Here is a 23,190-nt window from a genome sequence, read left to right as displayed (position 1 = left end):
TCCTGAAACGATAGCCATTTTTAGTTTTCTTCTTTATCACCCACCTAATATAATTGATTACATTCTTAATTCCAGATAGATGCAATAGAGATGTATGTTTCAAATCATGGCATACAGAGCTCCTGCTAGTGGGGAGGCAGAGTGGTTAGGGAACCTCCCTGGGTCTCCTGGGCCCCAGAGTTACTTGAATATGTCACTCAATACAGGATTCTCTTGTAAAATATTTAGATAATACTCAGTTTGCCTTTGCTCTGAACACTAACATGATCATGTATTCCTGTTACTGTAACTTTAATTATAATGTATTTATGTATTTTTCCAGGCCTCTAACCCTGGGCAATTTGAAAATGACAATGATGCACTGTGGCAGCGAGGACAGGTTCCAGAATCTGTTGTCTGTCACAGTCGAGTAGGAATCAACACAGATGCGCCGGACGAAGCCCTGGTTGTCTGTGGCAACATGAAAGTGATGGGGACCATCATGCATCCCTCTGACAGACGGGCAAAGCAGAATATCCAGGAGGTGAGTACAGAGTCAGGCCCTGGGCCCCTCCTCTGACACCCCGGTCGGATGTGCAGGGTGCTCCTGGCCTCTGCCACACCTTGCACCCCACATCTTTGCATGTCACCCACTGGTGTGAGACGAACACACTGCTTAAGCGTGATGACTGAGCTGCTGGGCATCTCTGCTGAAATTGTAAAGCAGTTCCTACCTGAGAGAATGGATTTACCCGACAGGAGCAGTGGGCAAGGACAACATGTCATTGGCGTCACAAGCAGCAAGTCTCAGTTATCTTCCACAGGCCATTGCCCTTCCTTCCACACTTTGCTTCCAGAGCTTGCCTTTTCCTTTCCATCTTCCCACTCATCTTCCGAACACTGTCTCAGTCCAGTTCCTGATCACATTTTTCTTGGACGTGTCTAGCCTCTTCCTCCTAGGTCCCTGGCACCAATCCTCCTGGCCATTATCTTCCCCAGGCGTCATCTTCCTCTGAGGAACTCTTGAAAAGTTCCTCCTCCTTATCCCTTACTCGGTCAGTTCATCACCAAGAGTTCTGGGTGAAGACCTTTTCCCTCTGTGGAGAGAAAAGCAGAACAAAGCCCTAGACATCAGGAGAGGGCTCCTCCGCTCTGGGCTCTCCCCAGCATTGTGACCCTCACTAAAATGCTTAATCTTCCTGAACTCAGTGTCTTCATCTATAAGATGAAAATGGTGCCTGCCTGCCTGACACCCTTGGCTCTTTTTAATTTTTTAACCAGTTGAACTGAATCACCTTGGAAAGCTACAACTCTATGTACCCCATAGAGATGAGGATTAAGATTCCAGTCCATTAGCCAGCTATTAACACCTCATTCCAGCTCTTCTACCATTTAATGATTTTCCATTCATTCCTTCTGCCACTTCCCCGTCATCTCACTCTACTACTCTTGACAGCATTTGCGAGGCTGTGTTCTAAAAGTTCCTTCTCCCTCCCTTCCTTATTCCTTTTAAGCTAATAGGAGTCCTAATCTGTTCACCATTAGCCCTTCTTCCAGACTGCATTCCTTTCTCAGTGCAAATCTGCACTGGTTTTTCTAAACTAGTCAAGGAATGTCCTCCTTTGCTTAGAGGATTCCAAAGAATGGTTGTAATTGTAGACTTTTATACTGATTGTGAAGTTGCGGTTCATGATAGAAGACCTGTGACCTACTGGCCAGGGGAATGCAGAGACTGAGAGTTCTCACATACATTTCCAGATATTGGTCCTAGATATTGTGCCTTTGAACTTTAGAGAGAGATCATCTGTCTGCATTTCAGATCATGCCAACTCAAATTTATCCTTGCAATTGGCTATACAATTTACTACCAAGTCTTATTAAAATGTAAATTGAATATAACGAGTGAGAAAAGTCCTGTACAACCTTTCCTGCTACCACCAGGCTAAACACAAAACTTCGTTTACCAAACGTCTTCAAATATTGCTCCTTGGTTTGAAGAAAATAGTATCTTAAAAGAACAAGCTTCCGGAGAACTTCTCACATCCCTTCTAAAAAGCCTTCTCTGTATAGATGAAATGTCACTTCAATCCAGGCTCTAAATGTGAAATTTCTGTATCCCCTTCCTGCTCACAGCAGCATAATAGAATAAAAATAAAATCCTGGCCCGTGGTTAGAAGACTGAGTTTAGTCCTGACTCCGGCAACCACCAGCCCAGGAACTTTGGTCCAGAGGTGATCTGTCACTCTGTTTTGCTGTCCATGAACAGGGAATGCTCTTATTTGTTCTACCCAGGTTAAGAGATTCTTCTAAGCTCATATATGTAAAGTGTTTTTTTAGCCAGACAAGTCTAAACAAATAGATGTTATTTTCTATTTATACAAAATGAAAATTAGATGACATTTACTAAATTATTTCATATTAATTAATAGATCTATGTACATTTTTGAGATATATATTCCTAGAAATCTTGTCTGCCCCAATCTACTATTTATTACTGAGATGAGGGAGATGATGGTAATGTTGATTTGTGAATTTCATCTTCACCTCTTTGTGTCTTAATTTTTGCAACTTTTAAAAAGAGAGCCTTTCTTTCAAATACTCTGGGAATCTGACCCTTGGTCGATTTGATGGCACACCTAGGACTGGAAGCAATTTCTTATCCTTTTTTTGAGATGGAATCTTGTTCTGTTGCCCAGACTGGAGTACAGTGATGCGATCTCAGTTCACTGCAACCTCCACCTCCCAGGTTCAAGTGGTTTTTCTGCCTCAGCCTCCCAAGTAGCTGGGACTATAGGCATGTGCCACCATGCATGACTAATTTTTTTGTATTTTTAGTAGAGACAGGACTTCACCATATTGGTCAGGCTGGTCTCAAACTCCTGACCCGTGATCTACCCGCCTTGGCCTCCCAAAGTGCTGGGATTACAGGCATGAGCCACCACGCCTGGCTGTAATTTCTTATTCTTTAAGAGTGCATGCTAACCCGAGCTGGCTTCTGGTTGGATGAGCTTCTACAAAATACAGTGGTCAAATATGTTGCCTAATACTACAATTGGGGAAAATGGATATAGGTTGCTGCTTTGCCCTGGCTATGTGTTTCCTCACTCAGGAAACACAGATTGCTTTGTGGATATTAAGCACATGATTATCTACAAAGTACTGGTGGGGGAGATCTTTGATGCTCACAAGGACACAGATCCAAGATATGGAGATGATGATGCAGATATGACTGAAACCTCTGCAACTGAGGTCCTGGGCAGAGGAGCAACTTAACTTTCCCAGCCAATGGCATCATGTCTGCTGATGTGGCTGCAGACTGCGGAAGGAAATGCAGCTCTGACAGTGGAAACTGAGCAAAACTAGGGGGGAAAGGCACCAGAGGCACATGAAGAACGTCAGTGTCAATGGCCAAAAACATGAGGAAGTTGAGAGTTGAATGCATCAGTCAAATTCTGTGGTGAAGGCTGAAAAAAGGCAGCAAGATATTTAAAAGTTCCAGCCAGAAAAGAAAATCAGTGAAGATGAAATGCTCAAAGGCTGTTTTGATTGTCTCCTAACCGCACCACCCGTGTGCTAGTGGAAGACAAAAGTAGACATGAGAAAAGCTCAAGAAAGTCAAACATGCAAAGTCTCCCTCAGGGCCAGGAGCCAAATGCAGAAGTTCCTCTGCTCAGGGTGAGCAGGTGTCATTTAAGCTGCTCCTGTTCCAGACTGTGCCTAGGCTACGGGCCATCACCAGATGACAGAGAGCCTTCCCTGGACAAACTGAGTCCCACGGACTGGAAGGTGTTCTCTGTGCTTCAATTCTTGAGCTAGTGATATATTGTAGAAACCTTGGGTGTGAGGCAGCATGATGCTGATGGCGATTTGCATTCATGGTCCAAACTTTCAATAACTGCTGTGGGCAAGGTCAAAGTAGACACCCGAATCCAGTTTTCAGTTTCTTACTCAGCAGGCATTGAAGAGCAAGGTACAGCAGTAAGCGCTGGCCTCTGTAGGGTCCCGGGGAGGATTCAGAGAAGGCACAGCCTTCGCCTCAGTTGTTTTCCCTGGTCCATGTGTACACATAGGGATCACTCAATACAGGCTGCTGTTTATATTTGGCTTTGAGAAGCCTATAAATTCAGAAATTGGAAGAGCAGTTTGTTTGACAAGTCTTGCCATTTAAAATGTTTAGTTCTCTAAGTTAACCCTTAAAATTTTTCTTGGCCGAAAATCTGTCTAGAGGATGGTAGTAGTACTAGAGGACCTAATGCTATGTCTAGCAGTATGTCTTGGCGAAAATGCATTCAAGGATCCAGTTTAGAAACCAGGGACCACTTCCCTCTCTGTAGCCTGGACAGCCTGCATGAGGGCACCTTCTCCTCTGCTTTTCATCTGCAGCAAAGGAGCCAACACTGCCTCTGCTTCCTTCTTTAGTGGGGTCCCTGCAGGTGGGGCAGGAACCAGGAGGATATAGGAAGTGGGCAGAGGACTGCCAGGGAACTATGTATTTTTTTGTGTTTTTGGTAGAGATGGGATTTCACCATATTGGTCAGGCTGGTCTCAAACTCCTGACTTGTGATCCACCTGCCTCGGCCTCCCAAAGTGCTGGGATTACAGTCATGAGCCACCACGCCTGGCTACAAATTCTTATTCTTTAAGAGCACATGCTAACCAGAGCTGGCCGAGGAACTGGGTAGGGCCTAGGCAGTGCGAGGCCAGTCCAGACTGGCTCCTGATTGACCCTCTCGCTTCAGTTCCGTTCGTGTCAGGGATTGTCCTCCCATTTCAATACCTTCGTTCTTTTATTTCTTCTTTTTTTTCCATCAAAAATTTTGGGTGCCTATTACATGTCAGACACTTTGCTCGGTACTGTGCAGGTCCTGAGATGAATAAGACCCAAGAATGACTTTTACTAAAATTTAAGCTCCAAGTAAGAAACATTCATTGAATCTCCAATGCTTAGGAGAGCATCTGGCACATAGTAGCTACTCAATAAATACTTGGTGACCGAGTGAAGGTACTCACAGTGATAGATACATGAACAGGGCAAAATGAGATTGTAACCGTTCCTTCCCAGTATGACTTGCAAGGCCCTCCCTGCTCTGGCCTTAACCATTCTAGTCCAGTGATGCCAAACTCTGCCTTGGTTGTGCAGGTATCATACAGGGCATTTGCTGCCTCAGGCCTTGGTTCATGGCGTTCTCTCTGCTTAGAATTCATGCCTTACTCTCATCCTTTCTCCCTCCCTTCTTACCTCACATCTTTCCCTAACTCTTATCTTAAGGTTAGTAGTGTACTTAATGATTATTAGTTGAGCACCTACAAGATGCAAGGAATTATACTAGAAACTGGTGACGTGGTGATGAACCATGACCTTAAACATGTCCTCATGCTCACGGAGTATATGTTATGTAGGGGAAGACTAAGAATGAAGGTGACACAATTAGTTGTCTTGTGGTAATTGTGATGCATGCTCTGAAGGTGAACAGGTGCTATGAGCACAGAAAGAAGAGGAACCTTGCCTAGACTTGGAGGTCAAGAGAACCTTCTCTGAGGAACAGTGCTTACATTGCAGAAGGAGAAGGTAGGGGAGTGGGAAGGAAACTTTTTTTTTTTTTTTGAGACGGAGTTTCGGTCTTGTTACCCAGACTGGAGTGCAATGGCGCGATCTCAGCTCACCGCAACCTCCGCCTCCTGGGTTCAGGCAATTCTCCTGCCTCAGCCTCCTGAGTAGCTGGGATTACAGGCACACGCCACCATGCCCAGCTGATTTTTTGTATTTTTAGTAGAAACAGGGTTTCACCATGTTGACCAGGATGGTCTCGATCTCTTGACCTCGTGATCCACCTGCCTCGGCCTCCCAAAGTACTGGGATTACAGGCATGAGCCACTGCGCCCGGCTGGAAGGAAACTTTTGAGTCTGGGAAAACAGCGTAAGCAAAGGCTTGCAAGTGAAAGGAGCAGAGTTTGTCTGAGGAACTGGAATAAGCCAAGATCTTGCTTGGGCTTCATCCTCTCTAGGAATCCTTCCTTTATATTTCCCTAAGAATATTTTAGGCACCTTTCCTCAGAGCTGTAATGATTCTCTGTGTGTAATTCCACCATTGCCCTGTGTTTCTCATATTGTAATAAAATCATATATGATTATGTATGTATATACCAGGTGTTTCTTCCTGTCTAGACCATAAGCTTTTAAAAGGTGATTTTTCTTAACTTTTAAGTTCAGGGGTACAAGTGCAGGTTTGTTACATAGGTAAACTTGTGTCATTGGGGTTTGTTGTACAGATTGCTTCATCACCCAGATATTAAGCCTCGTACCCATTAGTTATTTTCCCTGATCCTCTCCCTCCTCCTACCCTCTACCCTCCACCTTCCAAAAGGCCCCGGTGTGTGTTGCTCCCCTCTCTGTGTCCATGTGTTTTCATCATTTAGCTCTCACTTATAAGTGAGAACATGCAGTACTTGGTTTTCTGTTCCTGTGTTAGTTTGCTAAGGTTAATGGCCTCCAGCTCAAGGCAATTACTTTTTAAGTCCCGGCACTTAGCAGTGCATGATATGTTGGAGGTGATTGGTAAATGTTAGTTGAGTAACATGAAGAATGAATGATAGCAGGAAGCTCAGAATTATGCTCTGGAATAGCTTCCTGAAATAAAACTCATGGTTTAGCCACCATCTTTCACAACCAGCCCAGCTAGTAAGGGCTGAGAATCCTAAACGTTGGTGGAGGGGCTCTCCTGTCAAGGGAGGAGCTGAGGACCATGACGGTGGTTTTCTTAAAACAACAACAACAAAAAGCATTTTTGCTTCCTCTATCACATGGATGAATGCCCAGGAAGTTTGTTTTTAACTGCCAAGACACCACTGGTTTCACGATCTTATTATGGTTCAAAAGAAAATTTAGGGTTCCCACAAAGGGCTGCCAACTTTTTACTTGTCAGATAAAGACATTAAAAAAATAGATTCTGCCATTACCATCAATTCATTTATAAAATCTCTAAATTTAAAGAGGACTCCTTTGGATCGAACACATTTAGCTTTAGGGAAATTTCACTGTACTGTCTTGACTGTTACCATTTTGCTGGAACCCCGTAGTGACAGTTGGGACAGCTTTTAACTATGTAAGAGCAGTGACTGCAGGTAGAAGATACCCAGCTGCCTGTGATGGTGTGAGGGAGGGGTGTCCAGGAGGAGGGGGATGGCTGGGTCCTGAAGGGCCAGCAGTTGGGTAATCGTGGCTTGCAATCCACTTGAAGAAATTATCTCCAGCAAAATGTCCAAAAGCAATTCAGTGATGTCTCTGGGTCACTCTGGGCATGAATTTGAATAGCAAATATCTGTGCTAGTAAAATCTGCTCTTCTTTAATTAAATTAGGTTGACACAACTGAACAGCTGAAAAGAATAGCCCAAATGAGAATTGTTGAATATGACTATAAACCTGAATTTGCATCTGCAATGGGAATAAACACCGCCCATCAAACAGGTACACACACACATTCCCCTTTTCATTTTGTATTGTCAACTGTTAAAATTTTAATTTCCTTTTTATTTTGAGGTTCTGTACTATGGCATTTGACAACATTATGTTGATCTAACCTGTGCTCTGTGAAACTCATAGTCACTAGAACAGGAAAGGTGAAAGAATTTCTGTGTCATTTTTTATTCAGCACTCCACTCCTCCACCCCAAGGTACTGTACTGGTGGAGTGGGTTGAATATATAGTTTTTTTCACTGGAGTCCTCTTGCTCATGGGCTGAGGGTTCAGGGCAGATGGCAGCTCAACCTATATGAGGACCAGCATTGGGCAGTGGGGAGATGGAGGGAGAAGGTGGCAGGGTAAGTGGATCTAGATAAGAGAGGAGGTAAGCAAAGTGATGTTTATACTCCAATCCAAGAAACCTAAAGAAGGAAGAAGTATTTTAGGGACAAAGGCTTCATATGGGAAAAGAAAGGAAATCAAGCTAATGGCCCACCTTTCCTTGTATGGACAGGGATTTTAAGGCACTTATCTCCCCCTTTCCAACATTTGGCCCAGAGTCTCGAAAAGAAAAAAAAAAAACCACTCCCACTTTTAATTCTATAGTGGTTCTTGGCTCCAAATTCCTTCTTTGCTACAGATATATTGTAGATCAAAGCAAAACTTAGTGAGGATTTTCTCCAGAAAGATCTTTCTTTGAAGATTAAACCTGTTGGAGTGTTTTGTTATAGGAATGATTGCCCAGGAGGTGCAAGAAATCCTGCCCAGAGCAGTAAGAGAGGTTGGTGATGTCACCTGCGACAATGGAGAGACCTTGGAGAACTTCCTCATGGTTGATAAGGTAATTATTGAAAAGATATCAGCTGCTATGGCTGTCACTCTAGAGATAAACCCCCTTCTGTGGTAGTACAATGGGCTGAAACATCCAACCAGGAAGTGGGACACTAAAAGAATTCTTCACTGAGTTGTGGAGTGAGTTGGTATTAACTGTCTTATAATTGATACTCAATTTGATCATAAGTACCAAAAAGAAGTGCCATATGATAAAAAGAAAAATGCACATGCAATAGTAAGGATTCCAGTTCAGCAGGTCTTATTGTTGGAGAAAAGCTGGAACTATGAAAGTACACTTAGCATGAATCCACTTTGAACAGGGGCCAAACATCATGATAAATACTGAGAAAAAGTTTTAATTAGACTTCATCTTTTAAAATGGTAATAAACTTATGAAAATGCATTATATTTTATGTAATGCAACCTAAATTATAATTATACAATGTGCTTTGTCAGAATGATTAAAGATTAAGGGAAGTGTTGAATTTTTTTGAGCATAGTGGTGGTTGTTTTTTCGGTTTTTGTTTTTCTTTTTAATAAAATTGTATTTGACTTTTACAGTATAATCATAAAGTGGGTCATTTTTACAAAGATATTCATAGGTCTAATCATTTTTTCCCAAGGGCCTCTCTTAATTCTTTGATATTCAAATCATTCTCTTTTGAAGGAATGCCATCATGCCTGTAGATTAGCTCCTTTTCATTTGGTAATGGGTCTAAATCTGCCAGTTTCTTGCTTGTCTATGCTATGTGTATGATTTGAGCAGATCCCTAATACCACATCTATTGATTCTATGAAATCTTGCATTTTTTGCAAGGTTTGCAAATGCACTCTGATGCAGATTTGTTTCATGCTGCATCAGTGTATTTGATGCCGAGAGAAAATACTAATTGATTTAAGAGTTTTGTAGTCATGGGGAGGGATGCTTGAGTGGAGACTAATGTATAATTTGTTATTTAATGGAGGCAATGCTCCCTGAACTTCAAAGTGCATATGCATCACTGCGAATCTTATTAAAATGCAGATTCTGATTCTGCAAGAATGGGGTGAGGCCAGAGAGCCTGCCGGTCCAACCAGCCTCCAGGTGATGCCAATCTTGCCAAACTTGCTGGTCAGAAGCCACATTTGGAGCAGCAAAGCAGAGGATACCTTTTCATGTTAGGCCCTACCACCATCTGCCACATCCCAGCTCCTGTACCACAAACAGGGTGGTTTCATAACAAAATTGCTGGATCATATGGCAACTTAGATGACAGGGTGTGGAGGCCTGCTTAGCCCAGGTCTGCACAAGCAGAGTGGCAGAACCGGAGTGGTTGACCTACTACCTCCTGCTTCCCAAGAACATGTCTTCACTAGAAGCAATTCTTCAGTCTCTCTCCCAGACCCAGGCTGTCATTTCACTTGAGAGCTGTATCATGAAACGCTTATTTATATATTTATTTCCCAGGGTTTTTTTTATTGTGGTGAAATACACAAAATATGACATGTATTAACCATTTTAAAGCATACGGGCCATTGATATTTGATACGTTCATCATGTTGTGCAGCCATCACCACCATCTATCTCCAGAACTCTTTTTCATTTTGTAAAACAAAAACTCTATACCTGTTAAACCATAACTCCCCATTATCCACTTTCCCTAACCCCTGGCAACTACAATTCTATTGTCTGTTTCTATGATTTTGACTACATTTAAGCAGAATTATAGAGCATTAGAGCATTTTTTTGGTTTTGGCTGGCTTATTTCACTTAGCTCAATGTCCTCGTGGTTCATCTATGTTACAGCATGTGTCAAAATTTCCTTTCTTTTTAAGACTGAATAATTTCACTTTTATTCACATTTTGCTTATCCATTCATACACTGATGAACTTTGGGGTTGCTTCCATGTTTTACCTATTGTAAATCATGCTGCTATGATTGTGAGTATACAATAATATCTCTTCAAGATTCTGTTTTCAGTTTGAGGGGAATATTTACTCAGAAGGGAAATTGCTGTATCATATGGCAATTCTATTTTCAATTTTTTGAGGAACCGCCATATTGTTACCCATGTGAGTATATCGTTTTACATTCGACCAACAGTGCCCATAGATTCCAGTTTATCCATGTCCTCACCAAACTTTTAATTTTCTTTTTCTTTTTTCACATAAAGGGCTGTTGAATTTTGTCAAAGGTGTTCTCTGTATCAATTGAGATAATCATGTGGTTTTTGTCTTTGGTTCTGTTTATGTGGTGAATTACGTTTATGGACTTGCGTATGTTGAACCAGCCCTGCATCCCCGGGATGACTCCTACTTGATCATGGTGAATAAGCTTTTTGATGTGCTGTTGCAATCTGCTTGCCAGTATTTTATTGAAGATTTTTGCATCTATGTTCAGCATAGATATTGGCCCGAAGTTTTCTTTTCTTGTTGAGTCTCTGCCGGGTTTTGGTATCAGGATGATGTTGGTCTCATAAAATGATTTGGGAAAGATTCCTTCTTTTTGGATTATTTGGAATAGTTTCAGAAGGAATGGTACCAGCTCCTCTTTGTATGTCTGGTAGCCTTTTCCTTTTTTTGAATAGTAGCCATCCATATGGGTCTGAAGTGATATCTCATTCTAGTTTTGATTTACATTTCTATAATCATTAGTGATGTTGAGCATTGTTTCATGTGCTTATTGTTCATGCATACATCTTCTTTGGAAAAATGTCTATTCAAGTACTTTGCCCATTTTTGAATTGGGTTGTTTACTATTGTTAGGTTTCAGAAATTCTCTATATATTCTGGATACTAATCCTTGATGAGATATATAATCTGCAAATATTTTCTCCCATTCTATGGGTTGTCTTTTCACTTTCTTGATAGTGTCTTTATATACAAAAGTTTTCAATTTTAATGATATCCAATTTATCTATTTTCTCTTTTTGTCTATGCTAGTGGTGTTCTATCCAGGAAATCCCTGCCAAAGCCAATATTGTAAAGATTGTGCCCTTTGTTTTAAGAGTTTTATGATTTTAGGTTTTACATTCATGTTTTTGATCCATTTTGAGTTAACATTTCTGTTAGGTAAGAGTCCAGCTTCATCCTTTTTTATGTGGATATCCTGTTTTCCCAGCACCATTTGTTGAAAAGACTGTCCTTTTCCCATTGAACGGTCTTGACATCCTTGTCAAAAATCATTTAACCATATATGTGAGAGTTTATTTCTGTGCTATTTATTTTATTCCATTGGTTTGTATGTCTGTCTTTATGCTAGTACCACACTGTTTTGATTACTGTAACTCTGTAGTAAGTTTTAAAATCAGAAAGTGTGAGTCATACAGCTTTGTTCTTATTTTTTGGGATTTCCTTGTCTATTTTCAGGCTCTTTTAAGATCCCATATGAATTTTAGAATGGGCCTTTCTATTTCTGCAAAGAAAAAAAAAATAGGATTTTGATAGCGATTGCATTGAATTTGCAATTTTTTTAGTGTAGTTTTTTTTTTTTTTATAAAATTGTGTTTGACTTTTACAATATAATCATAAAGTGAGTCATTTTTACATGTCTAATCCCTGAACATGGGATGTATTTCTGTTTATTTATACCTTCTTTAATTTATTTTGGCAATGTTTTGAAGTTTTTATTGTACAAATCTTTTACCAACTTGGTAAGTTAATTCATAAAAGTCTTATTCTTTTTGATGTGATTGTAAATTGAATTTTTAAATTTTTCTTTTCAGATTAATTATTATTGTATAGAAATGGAGCTAATTTTTGTATGTTGACTTTGTATCCTGCTACTTTGCTCAGAAATTTATTTTTAATAATAAAATACTGAGGTTTTACATTAAGTTACTTAAAAAATAAAATAGGGCCTATTTTTAGAAACTATTTTATTATTTTTAGGGCCTATTTAGATGTTTTATTTTTTGAAGGAAATTATTAGAAAACTTTAGTATTTTATTATTAAAGTTAAAGCTTATTTTCATAAGCTTTCTGTCATGAAAAGAATGGAGTATAAGCACAGGTATTGGTCCCAGGGAACAGCCTTGGGAGCATGTCACCAGGCTGCCAAGGTGGGAGCTTCTGGGGTTACCCTCTAGAGGCAGCTATATAACATCTGGATGTGGCCCTCCACTAGAGCACTCAAAAAGAAGTGTTCCTGAGTGGCAGTGTGTAGGTCATGTCTTCCTGTGGCAGCCGAATAATGAGTTCTCTCCTTTGTCTCCAATATTTTCCCATTCCCCAGTTGAGTTGAATGGGAATAGTTGAGACAGAATCTTCTCTTTCTAAGAGGAGTTCCGAGGTCCATCCTCCTTCTTCCAGGAGAGGCTACAACCTAAGCTCATTCCTAGGAAGACAAACTCAGAGGTCTGGGGAAGTAAGGGGGTAGCATTCCTGTTCCAGGCAGTCGGACTCATTCATATGTCAACTGAGGAGAAAACCATGCCAAAGCAGTACTCAGTTTAGAAGTTGGTAAAACTCACAGGAGTCCAGGATGGAAATGTGATTCTCTTAAAAACAGGACTTCATAGTGCTGCAGTCTATGGAGACGTCACAGAAACCCCACACACAATATGTAACACCACAAGCAAGTGAACATCTCCTTACTCTGATGCTGCAGGAGAAGCCCAGCGGCTATGTTCTTTGGCTCTCTTCTGAGGATATAAACTTTGTTTGCTAGTTTAACCCTCAACATGGTGGGATATGCCTCCCTACCTTATAAAAACCTCACAGAGCCTCTCCTTTTTCTTTCTTATTAAGAATACAGGTAATGTGGCTTCTCTTGTCCCATGTTCTTCATTAATTGTAAAATAAGCAGGATGTACAGTGAGACTCTTGCTTTCCTGGCCTTCTACCTATTCATGTAAGCGGTGTGGCTTTGGTTGCCTTGTGCAGAGTTGCTTGTACTAAGGAAGTTTCTAGGACATTCTGGGCTTCATGTACTGTACTAAGTGGAGGAGGTCAGATGAAGGTACAGCCTCTCCATTCTTCACTCCATTTCTGTCCCACCACCCGATCCTTTTTTGTAAAGAAATTTTCACTGAAGTTCAAATGCAACTTACAAAAATGTTGAAATATTGCTATATCATTTCTGTGTGTACTGTAATATTGGGGTTCATGGGTTTAGGGTGCCCTTAGCTCCCCTGAGAGGATGTTTCTCCAGGTTTTTGGTCTCCTGCCCTCTCAAGAATGAGAGAGGGCACCATGGTGCAGTGCGCAGTAAATGCTGGACTTAAAAGTGTTTGTAGAAAGTGATTTATTTAAAGAGAGAAAAAGGAGAAGAGAGAAAGAGCTAACTCGCACAGTGAGTGAGAGAAAGAAAAGCCGCTCTCACACGGAGTGGGAAGGGTTCCCAGAAGGGGAAAACGAGAGAAGAAAAGCTCCTCTCACACTGAGTGACAGAATCCAGAAAGACGGAATGCAGGAGAGGAAAGCAGCTTCCACACTGAGCGGAAGGGAACACAGAGAGATGGAGTTTAGGAGGGGAAGACAGGCTTCCACGAGAGAGGGTGGAAGGGGACTCCAGAGAGGAAATCCAGGAGACAGAAAGACGGCTTTCACGAAAGGAGTGTTTGTGGAAGGGAATTTAAACATGGAGTCCTAAGGGGCGTGGAAGAAGGGGACTTTTAACCTGGGAGGAACCCCAACCTTCTCTAAGTCCCCAGGCCAGTGAAAGGAGTTCCTTAGAACTTCCGCTGGAGTGATTGACTCTTAGTTTCTTCCCACGCCAGCGAAATTTAAACATAAACCAGTACATCTCCTGACCGAGAGAGATGGGAGTGGGGCATGGCTCTAGGAAGTTCTCGCCCTTAAAACTACGCCCCCTTGTGGACCCAGAAAGAGAATACATTCCCTGAGTACCTCACAACTTGATACCAAAATAGGAAAATGAATGGCTGGATCTTTATAGACTGTCCATGCAAACAACCAACGTCGGTTGATCTTTGTCAAAGTTGGTACAAGCAGCTTTTCCTTCTCCCTTCTCAGGAGAGATGACCTTAAAAGATAAACTTCCTACTTGGGGTAACTTGCCTCTTCTCATCAATTCTCCATAGTTTCCCTGTGCCCCAGTGAAGGCCCAGTGGCAGGAGGTGCAGTGAGAGGGATTGGGAGTGACACTGAGAGCAAGGGGACCTGTAGACACCGTGGCCTAACCCTGCATTAGACTGGTGGCAGCTTGGCCTTTTTTGCCTGTTCATCTGTCTTTTTACTTAGCAACTTTGTTTCTGTGATTCTTTAGGGGTAGGTGATCACATCTTTTGAGCATTATAATTAGATGTGCTTGGTATAAGAAAAATACCCAGTGCATATAAGTACTGCCTTAAAGTAATTCACAACTGAACATTTACACAGGTGAGGTATGTATGTCTCATGAATAATAATTCCTTGGACAGTTCAGTTTTTTAAATTTAAGATTGCATGCTATACACCACCCTACAGTGGCTTAGTATGTGGCTACTTTTTACTCATTGATTCCATTTTTTTTAGTTATAATGTACCAGGAATTGTCTATTTGAATGATGCAATGATAACTAACCCTTAGTTCCTGTCTCCGAGTAGCATATTGTCTAATAAAGCTCTAAGTTATAATGTGAGAAATACGATGGGATGCATAAATAAAGAACCACATCAGCTCAGAGGAAGGAGAGACGATACCTGGAGACTGGGCAGAGGTTCCCAGATGGAAAGGAAGGGGGAAGACTTAAGCAAAAAAGACACGACAGACCTTGGGACTGAAAGTGTGGCCAAGGGAGGACAGATGACCTCTCAAATCTTCCTTTTTCTCATCCATGATATGCAGTTAAACACCAAGTCCTATTTTTCTTCCTTTAGCATTATCTCTTGTATATCAGTTCTCTTCTTTATTCTCTTATTCTTTCCATTTTTCTCCCACATTATTATAATGATCTCCTAACTGACCTGCTAGCCACCAATAGAATTGAATTATCTTTCTTAAAAACAAAGCAAAACAAATCTCTGATCAGACAATCTTCCTTTCCCACTGGTTCATTACTGGCTACAGACCGTTCTAACCCCTTCACAATCTGGATGGAGTCTTCTCTTTCTAACTCATTTCCGAATGCTCCCACTAAGCTTTTAATCCCATGAAAAATGCCTTCAGTGTAGCCAGACTAAATGACCTTCTCATCTTTTCTCAAATAAGCTGGGCCCTTTCAGAATATGATGTGTTTGTGTCATTACCTTGGAAGCCTTTGCTACTACTCAGCACTCTGCCCTGAAAACTCCTACATATTCCTTCGAAAGCCCGGCGTTTCCCTGTACTGCCTACTTTTTATCTCTCTCTAGCAGCTTCCCCTGCTCCCCTTACCCGGACACAGGTACCCCTTGTTTGCCAGCTCCTACTCTCTGTTCCTCGATCCTGCCAATTATGTTTCTGCCTCAGACCTGTTTTGCTGAGTGGTTCTCAGCCCTAACAACTCTTCAAATGATCTCATCATTTGGACCTCAATGCCAAGGCCTTCCTTAACCACCCATCTAAAATAGTCCCTGCAGCACTTGGTTTCATTTTGTTTATAAAAGTCAGGGCCACTGTAAGAATGCGTAGTACCTTTGCTCTAATTTTTAAAAAGATGCCTCCCCTGGCTGGTGCAGACCCTGTCCACCCCCTCAGTTGGGCCTCTGTGCTGTAAACAAACTACAGACTTGTTCAGGACAGCCTGGAGGGTATTTGTCCCTAACTGAAATTGTCTTCTTTATTCACTGATTTTTCTTTGCCAGTATCTCCTGTTAGTTATATGAGAGCAGAAATTTATGGTTTTTTTTTTTTAAACTATGTATTCAACACTTTATTGTGGCTTTTATCCCAGAACTTCAAGTACTATAGGAATTCAACAAATATTGGTAACATGAATTAATGAATTCTGTGACGCCTTGGTTGATCCTGTTTCTGTACTGCCTTAGGCCTCTGCATGCACATCTTCTAGAGTATTTACCATGTTGTGTTGCGATCCTCTTTCCATTATCTTTCTCCTTCACTAGACTGTGAGGCTCCGGAGGTCAGAGAATCTGCCTCATCAATGATGTGTTGATTAGTACAATATCTGACACTTATGGATACACCGATAAAAATTTGTGTATATTAATGCCTGAGTTTTTAAATCTCCATGAAAGGAAGAGAAGTAGATTCATTAACTTAAGGAAATCTGAAGGAGAAGTGATTTTCTGAGGAAAAGATAAAGTCAATCTTGGCTTTGAGATGTCAACCGAACATTCAGATGAAAAAAAAAATTATCCAGAAAGTGACTGTGAGTGTAGAACTTCGGAGGGCAGTTAGGGTAGAGAGGAAGCTGCAGCCGTGGATGAGGATATTAATTAAGAAGGGAACGATTACAGGTGTAGGTCACAGGTTACAATCTTGTGGCTAAGTCTGGCATGCAGACATTTTTCCCCCAGAGTGTTTTAAAACATTTCAGATTTGTTCCTTACATTTAAAAGTTAGGAGATCTTCATAAAAATATCAGATTTATTACAGCTTTGAAGTATCAGATGGGCTGGGCACTTGTCCTGGAAAGTGGCTCCCCCAGTGAGGCTTCATGTGCCCTTATATCACTGCTGCCTGTTACCTTCTCGGCCCTGTGGGCTTTTGAGTTTATATGGAATGAAAAACAGAACCAAAGAACCAAAAGCAGCATCTTGAGGAACAAACCCAGTTTGGGCCTGTAGGGGAAGAAGAGAACCTGTGAGGGCTGAGAGGATTGGATGAAAGTAGGAGGAGAACATGGGGTAAGCACAGTGTCAAGTCAAGTGAATGAATAGGATCCATAAGGAAATGGGGAGGAGAGAGATGCGATGTGAGGCTCTCTCTGGAACAAGTACAAGGAGTGGGGTGCAGGATACACACAGACTTAATTTTGTAAAATACCACCTATTGTTGCTCAGTTCTAATTCATAACAGCGATGCATGAGGCTTCCTGTTTCTCTGTATCCTCAACACCTGACATTGTCAGACTTTCTAAATTTTGCAATTCTGCTCGAGTTAAAGTGGCATCATATTGTTATAATTTGCCTTTCTCTGATTAGTAATAAAGTTGTGCGTCTCTTTATGTTAGCTATTAGGTTTCCCTTCCGTGAGTGGTTTGACTCAGTGTTTCATTGGGTTAACTTGTCTTTTTCAGGATGAGAATATAACTTTTCACTTGACTGTTATTTTATTCTTTCCTGGTAGTTTCAAAAATAAAATTAATATACCAAGTCAATAATAATAGCTTCAGAGACTAACACTTATTTTCTATTTCAATGCCTTGTTAGCTTCCTTCCAAGTGCTAATTACACCTTTGAACTGTATTATTTATTTGTGGTTTACTTGTTATTGGTCAATCTCTCCCACTAGAAAATATGCCCTATGAGGGCAGAGATCCTGTCTGTTTTATCTAATTGTTTTATCCCTGCACTCAGGTGAGTGTCTAGCATATTTAGGTGCTTTGTAAAGAACTACTGATTGTGTTCATCAATTGAATATTGAGTTGCATGTGTCAGGTACTGAGTCGTCCTTGAGGAGTCACCGGACACAGTTACAGCCTTCAAAAGGAGCTTGTTAGTCATCTTGGTAAGACAAGAAATCAAAGAATTACAACAAACTATGACATTTGCTAGTTCAACTGGGAACTTGTCTCAGTCAAAGAACTCAAGTTCTTTCCACAGAAAATTGCACTTAAATAAAAATAACAAAAATTAAATGAGGATTCTAACAAAGGGCAACAATATTGCACAAAATTTTAAACACTTTTATGAATCTTATGCTCTTTCCATGTAAAGCAGAAGAGAAATGAGTCCAAGATTTGTCCTCTTTGCAAGAGAAATATGCATGCTAGGGAAGCCTGTCCTCCAGAGACCTGTCGAAAAGCCACCTGGAAGTCTGAGCTTCCACACCATCCCAGCAGCCTGCTTTTCTGGTTTAAGGATTCTGTTTTTTTAAATCCATATCAGGGCCCAGTACATTCTCCACAAAATAAACTCCTGGACAAAAATCTAAAGCTGAGCTTATTCAAAGCTCACACAATTGCCAGACACACCCATTGGCTAAAGACAGTTTTTCTCCCTTTGGCAATCATTTTTACAATGCTTGATTACAGGCTCTTTTATTCTCATGGTTTTATTATACAACATCAGTCCATGCAACATCAGAGGCATCATTTACTGTAAAGAGAGATTTTCAAGTCTGCAGTGCTCTCTTATGAGGAAAGAAATAAGGGCCTATTTCAACTTCTTGAAGCTTGCTTTGCTGTCAGGCTAAGTTACCCTCATGCAGTGTTGTTAAATAAAGGACAAATTGTAGCTTCCGAAGAGAAGAGAAATCAACTCCTCTGCCTGGCTGTGCCCCAGTATCTTGGGCACATTATCTTTAGGCCTGCAATGGACTCAGGAGCTTCCAAGCTGTGTTCTGCCGAGTCCAGAGGTTTCCTGGAAGGGGTTCGGGTGAGGGAGAACTCAAGGGCTTTTGTGTGATTCCTGAGCGAATCCCCTCCCAAAGAGGAAAGGACCTAACCTGGATAGAAGCTGGTTTGTTAGGTATAATCAGATCACCAGCCCATTGCCTTAGATGATAAACACTAGTGTGTGTTTAACTCACTCACATGTCCATGGGCATTTCCCAACATGAAAAAGGAATTTGGACCTTAGGTGATTTATTTGTTTTGGTTTTGTTTTGGTTTTTGCTTCTCTGAGAGAAACTTCAGGTAAAAGTATAAACTAGAAGCTGGTACTCTCTTCATTTCTCTAGAGAGCAACACTGGCCTCTCAGTGCCTCGTGGCATGAACCACCTGTAAGATATTTATTCATTTAATCCTCAAATGTGTACTGAGTTATTAGTCTACGCTGGAGAGCCAACTATGGAGGAGATGGGAGTTCTGTCCAGGTGAGCTTACTCTCCAGGTAAATCCGACACCAAGTTTAAGGAAGGTGGGAGGAGGGAGGACAGGTGATTCAAGTAGAGGAAGCAGCATGTGCTAGTTCCAGAGACTAGAGGAATCCTGCTATGTTCAGTGAATGGCAAATGGTTCAATATAGTGAGAACATGGAGCGTGAAGGGGACTGTAGTGAAAGATGAGTTTTAGACAAGGGACGCCTGCTCTGAGCTCACTAACAGCTCTGATTTCACAAATGCCTCCCTGTTGTTTTCATGTGCACATACACTTGCCAAACTGCCTCTAGTGCCCGTTTAGAAAAGGTGCTCATTCTGTGCGTATGAACCCTAACCCCATAGCAAATCTCAAAAAGTGAGTAGAAGATTCTCAGGTGATTTGAAGCAGTTGCCACCTTTTCCTTCACAGTCGCATTGGCAAATTTTGGTGGCAAGTTCGTTTAATCATTTCTACATCGCAGCTGTAAAGTTGTGTTTCAGCTGAGGTAGTGGACCCCATTTAAAACCGTTAATAGCTGGACAAAGTAGAGTAATTAACTCGGTTCAGTTACAAAATAGTTCTTCATCAAGGGTGGGGATCAAATGGGGAGACTTTTCAAAATGCCCCTCAGCCATAATGAATTCAAGCTGTTTTAAACTGTGTGGGGTTTTTTTCTGGAGATGGGATCTCACTATGTTGCCCAGGCTGATCTTGAACTACTGCCCTCAAGAGGTCCTCCCACCTCGGCCTCCCAAAGTGCCGGGATTACAAGTGGGAACTAATGTGTCTGGCCCATGAATCCAAGATTCTACATGGGGTCCAGACGTGTGTATTTAAAAAATCTCCTCAGGCATCTGTGACATGGCTTCCTGGTTAAAATCTGTTCATGTAGACCTAATCACTTGCATAGAAAAGAGCATTTTCAGAAAAACTCTAGATTATAGTTTTGAACATATTTATACTGGCCTCAGAACTCCAAATATTTCAGTAAATGTGAATCCCTATAATATGTATTGGAAATTTACTTTTCAGTAATTTTCTATTGGATGGATCCATAAAGTCAGAGCCAGCCACGATTACAATCGGGAAAGTGGTAGTAAATTTCCTCTCCGTGTTTACTTCCTCTTGAATAGGAAAGCATATGAATTATCTCTCCTTGCCTATTGGATCTACCTGGAAGATATATGGTACTGGCGAATTTGAGTTGGAGAAATTAAAGCTGGCCTTTTATCATTATCGACAAGGAAATGGAAAATTACAGCCATTGCTTGTAACCTATGAGGCAGTATTGAAAGTCCTGTTGAGGAAAATACTACAGAAAGAACTTACTGTGGTTTAGAGGGGGCTTTATTATAATTCTCCATAGTCTGCTTTGGCTTGAGCTAAATCATAATATATTAAGCAAATATTTTTTATTAAAGAAGAGGTCGGATACCAAGGGGGGAAAAAAGAAAATCAGTAGTGTCAGTGGGGATGGAGAGAAGCGGGCAGGTTCAGGAGCTTTAGGATGCAGAACTGACAGCCTGGAGTGGTAGGTTGCCACCAGTGAGCAGGGTGGAGGGAGGGGTCAGAGAGGACAGCTGGAAATCTGCTTTGGGCTGCTGGTGCGCATCAGCTGACCATGTGATCCACTGTAAATAATACAGCTGTAATTATAGTAGAAGGCTCTCTACAGGGTAAATATAGTAAATAATGATATAACATTTATCGTGATTTAGAATCACAGAATGCTGTTTCCAGCTTCCTAATGTCTGTCTTATTTTTATTACAACAAATATAGAAGTAAAAGAAAACCTGTACCAGGATTAGGAAATTTAGAAGGGCTTTTGTCAGGAGATTTTTGTTTTTGTTTTGTGATTTAAAAAAGCACACTATTAATGAAAAATTTCAAATGTATAAAACACTAGAGAGAAGAATAATGAAACCCCACGTATGTCTCACTCAAATTTCCCAATTATTAATATCAATTCTTGTCCAATCTTATTTAAATCATTCACCAACTACCCTCTCCTACCAACTAGATTATTTAAAGCAATCTCCAGCATCATATTCTTTTATTATATATTCTTCAATATTTTTTCACACCTAAAAATGTACAGTAATTTCTTAATATTATCCGATCCAGTTGGTGTTGAAATTTCCCCACTTGTTTTTACATATGTATACATAAAACAAAGAAACAAATACATGTAATAGTTTGAGGATCATTGCCTAGATCTGTTGTTTCATTAGGGGTTGGAAAACAGTGAAACTCTATCATTTCTTCTTTTTTTATTCTGCAGATGTTATTACCTGAAATTCTTTTTTTTTTTTTTTTTTTTTTTTTTTTGAGACGGAGTTTCGCTCTTGTTACCCAGGCTGGAGTGCAATGGCGCGATCTCGGCTCACCGCAACCTCCGCCTCCTGGGCTCAGGCAATTCTCCTGCCTCAGCCTCCTGAGTAGCTGGGATTACAGGCACGCGCCACCATGCCCAGCTAGTTTTCTGTATTTTTAGTAGAGACGGGGTTTCACCATGTTGACCAGGATGGTCTCGATCTCTCGACCTCGTGATCCACCCGCCTCAGCCTCCCAAAGTGCTGGGATTACAGGCTTGAGCCACCGCGCCCGGCCTACCTGAAATTCTTAAATGAACTTTCAAATATGTAGATGTTATATAAGACAGGCAGGATAAAGTTTTATTCTTTGTTTATTTATAACATTTCAGAAAAATGAGTTACACCCTTAATATCTCCCAAAGGGGATAATAAAATATTTTTAAAAATTGAATAGCATTTTGGATGCTTTTAAAGCAAATGTGATTCTTTGATCTGTCATGGTAATTAGTCCTTTGATGTTCTGTCTTTGGCCAATGAGCACTTCTTTAGTTAGCTCCTGAGTCATTTTGACCCAACCGCAGTATGCTGTGATAGGTTCCTTATTTTCTTATATTGTAAGATATTCCAGGTTTACTTCAGAGATATCCTACCCCAAATCTGGAAAAGTTCTGGGTCCTTTCATTGGGAATGGTATTTGGAGGCTACAGTGAACAGTGTTCATCGTTAGGAGGTTGGAAGTTTTTTCCAGTACTTTTTAGTTGACGTAGCTAGAAAATGTCTTTTTCTTTTAAAAAATAAAACATATCAGGAATTCATAGCAATATTGCCAATTTAAATTTAGATTTGCTAGGCTTTTTCTAAATGTTTTAATTTTATGTTTACATCTCTTTTCTTAAATGCTAAAAATCTTGGTTTATAGCATTATTAACTATACATTTGTTTTATCCAAACATATATGTGTGCTATCTATGCATATGTAATCCATCACTATTATTACTAGCAATATGATTATTGAAAAGCTTAAGATTTCTTTTCTGGTTGATTTTTTTGTTGTTTTATTTTTTGTCTTTCTGGGAATGGGCAGTCAAATTACTGTGCTTTTAAGTCAGTTAATATCAATCTTCTCTGTAGGGTTAAATCAGAAACTCAATACCTAATTTGTTTTATTTTGCCTTCCATTTCTAGGATGTTTTTAAAATTTTGGTTTATTTTTTATACGTATTTAAAATACCCACATATTCTAAAGGTGAATTTATAAAACCAGCTCTATTAAAGAGAATCTGGTTCTATCCATTTCCCCCATCTTGTTTCTTCCTTTTCATTATGTGTAACAATTTTTAGTTAATTTTTGGTTTATTCCTCATTTTAGTAATGTAAGAAAATATAAATATGTTTTATCTTCTTCTTATACTACAGAATTTACTCTTTTTTCTTCTTATACTACAGATTTTGCTCCATAACAGTATATAGAGACATTCTTCATTTTTTAGTTGTATAGTATACTGCTATGCAAATGTATCACAGTTTATTATCAATTCTCCTATCAATGGACATTTGGTTTGATTTTGGTCTCTTTTATTTCTTCCGTTTCTCTAGGAGATCTATGGAATAAACTCCTATAAGTGGGTTTACGGGCTTAAAAATAAAAATATATGTAATTTTGCTAGATATTGCTAAATTCTACTCCATAGTGGTTTTATCAATTTGCATTATTTGGATGGATTTTGAAGGATGTATGGTAAAACTTCAGTAAGAACGTAGGGTTTTCTG

The 23,190-nt window shown here is 40.3% G+C and overlaps 1 protein-coding gene across 1 annotated transcript in view; it reads left to right on the top strand.

Annotated features, from left to right (window-relative positions):
- The window catches only part of MYRFL (myelin regulatory factor like), a 146,888-nt gene that overhangs the window by 91,483 nt on the left and 32,215 nt on the right, over positions 1-23,190 (top strand). The window contains exons 11-13 of the mRNA XM_039472239.2: positions 323-523; positions 7,337-7,445; positions 8,171-8,280. Coding sequence (XP_039328173.2) covers positions 323-523; positions 7,337-7,445; positions 8,171-8,280 — 420 coding nt within the window. The remainder of the gene's footprint in view (positions 1-322; positions 524-7,336; positions 7,446-8,170; positions 8,281-23,190) is intronic.

The sequence above is a fragment of the Saimiri boliviensis genome, chromosome 7, assembly GCF_048565385.1.
Source record: "Saimiri boliviensis isolate mSaiBol1 chromosome 7, mSaiBol1.pri, whole genome shotgun sequence".
In the NCBI taxonomy this organism is placed as follows: Eukaryota; Metazoa; Chordata; class Mammalia; order Primates; family Cebidae; genus Saimiri; species Saimiri boliviensis.
This window is presented reverse-complemented; position numbering and strand designations above follow the sequence as displayed.